Here is a 2,500-nt window from a genome sequence, read left to right on the forward strand (position 1 = left end):
GACTTTCAAAAACATAAAAAAAAAATGCCTTGACAGAGAAAAGAGATCACAGAAGAATCAACGTGATGGTAAAAGCTTGCGTTGGTGTAAATCAAAGCCATTAATGGAAACGCTGAAACAAAACAAGGGAGAAATGAGAAAAAAAAAAGAAGGAAGAAAAGAAGAGATTGGGACGGAGAAAATAGCCGCTTTTAGAAGACAAGTTAGACGAACGCTGCACGGGCGCAATCTAATTTACGCTCCTCTCCGGAGCCCAGGGCGTGTCTCTCTTCTCCCCACACCTCCCGACTGTCCAACGAAGGACAATACCTTATCACCAGGCTGCCTCGCAAGGGAGCGGGAAATTCATCTAATCCTCCATGGCGCTCAGAGCACTTTAGCGTTCGCTCGCTGCAGCCAACACCGGCCGGCATCATCACAACAACGCAAAACAATATCAGTGACTGAAGGGGAGATGACGACCCCCCACTCTCGACTGCTTTTCTTCTGCTAATAGAGGCCAGAGTGAAGTGGCGGGGGAGAATGCGCTTTCCGACGAGGGACTTGTCCTGTGAAAGAATATGATCTGCTCCGCGCCCCCCAGCTGTACGCAGCGACTGATTAAGTCTGGGGGGTTATTGTTGCCCGTGTTGCCCGCGAGTTTGTTTTTCTGCCCTCACGTTTTGAAGTACGTGTGGGCACTATCCGCCAAATAAATGAGTTTAGCTGGAGTGTCTGTTCTCTATTTTACTGAGTGGATCTCCAGGCTCCCCTCCACACACGGGACCACAACGGCACAACAAATTGACAACAAAATGAGGAATAAGCGCACACACAAATGAATGAATATCGTAAATTAATAAATACACTGTGTGTGTGTGTGTGTGTGTGTGTATGTGTGTGTGTGTGTGTGTGTGTGTGTGTGTGTGTGTGTGTGTGTGTGTGTGTGTTGTCACACATAACACAGGAACTCATGTGTCTAGTAATGGCCAGCCTGTTCTGGAAAGCATGTTTCATCCACATGCCGTGCTATTGAATGGCCACAGGGGAAGGGAATGTGGGCATGGCTGTAGCGGGGGGGTGATATGGTGCTGGACACTACTGGATATTGTGCCCGCTGTTGTGCTGCCCACTGCCAGACTCACATTGAGACAGCACACGCACAAACTGACTATTAAACCCGCAGAGCAGTCGGATAGGAAGGAAAAGGCTAGTGTGTGTGTCTGTTTATGTGCGCGTCGTGTGTGTGTGTGTGTGTGTGTGTGTGTGTGTGTGTGTGTGTGTGTGTGTGTGTGTACGTGTCTGTCTGTCTGTCTGTCTGTCTGTCTGTGTGTGTGTGTGTGTGTGTGTGTGTGTGTGTGTGTGTGTGTGTGTCTGTTTATGTTCGCGTGTCTGTCTGTCTGTGTGTGTGTGTGTGTGTGTGTGTGTGTGTGTCTGTTTATGTTCGCGTGTCTGTCTGTGTGTGTGTGTGTGTGTGTGTGTGTTTATGTTATGCTATCTAATGTGTGTGTGTGTGTGTGTGTGTGTAGGGGCGTGTGTGTGTGTGTGTGCACGTGTCTGTCTATCTGTCTGTCTGTCTGTATGTGTGTGTGTGTGTGTGTGTGTGTATGGGCGTATCTGTGTGTGAGTGTGTGTGTGAGTGTGTGTGTGTGAGTGGGAGCAATAGACAGAGATCAAAGACCCTCTGGAACTCTAAAATGAAGGAACTCTATCACTACAGAGACAGAGAGGGTCCAACAGGTAGTGTTGAGGTCTCTATCTACATCACTATAGCGACAGAGAGGGTCCAACAGGTAGTGTTGACAAGCAAGTGCATACAGTACTTACAATACAGTTACACTAAACAAGACGAGGTGATTGTGAGTGGCAGTGAGTGAGTAACAATGTGTGTATGTGTGTGTGTGTGTGTGTGTGTAACTGTGTGAGGCCATCTGGAGATAGATTAAGACAAACAGGCACCGAAGAGCAAAAGAGACTCAGAGAGTGAAAGGGATGAAGACAGACAGGGGAAGATAGTGACAGACAGATATCTACATCTGCGGTGACTGTGTGTGTGTGTCTCTCTGTGTGTGTGTGTGTGTGTGTGTGTGTGTGTGTGTGTGTGTGTGTGTGTGTGTGTGTGTGTGTGTTTGTGTTGTACTGAGCATCAGTTGTATTGAGCATCAGCAGGGGAACCAAACTAGTTCAGTTCATTTTGAAAAACCTCTAATGATGCTCTGTTCAAAGAAAATAACAGGGAAACTCTCAGTCTCTCTCTCTCTCTCTCTTTTACTCTCTCTCTCACACACACACATACAAACACCGACTACACACACACATACACACACACAGGAAGAGCAAACGAGAGAGAGAGAGAAAGAGAGAGAGAGAGAGAGAATACTTTATTCAAATCTAGCGACTGGGGGGAGGAAAATATGGATAGAAGACTGGGGACAAGATGGACAAGAAAACAAGATTTAAAGTGATAAAAAAAGCTCAATAAAGACTAAAAAGTCTAAGAGAGGAGGGGAGGGAGGTGACC

General features: G+C 46.9%; 1 protein-coding gene across 1 annotated transcript in view; it reads right to left on the minus strand.

Moving 5' to 3' along the window:
• gpat2 (glycerol-3-phosphate acyltransferase 2, mitochondrial) overlaps positions 1–2,500 on the minus strand; it is a 74,909-nt gene that overhangs the window by 28,263 nt on the left and 44,146 nt on the right. Inside the window, 1 exon segment of the mRNA XM_048243807.1 lies at position 2,500. This exon segment is cut by the window's right edge and continues 72 nt beyond it. Coding sequence (XP_048099764.1) covers position 2,500 — 1 coding nt within the window.

The sequence above is a fragment of the Alosa alosa genome, chromosome 5 (genome assembly GCF_017589495.1).
Source record: "Alosa alosa isolate M-15738 ecotype Scorff River chromosome 5, AALO_Geno_1.1, whole genome shotgun sequence".
Classification (NCBI taxonomy): Eukaryota; Metazoa; Chordata; class Actinopteri; order Clupeiformes; family Clupeidae; genus Alosa; species Alosa alosa.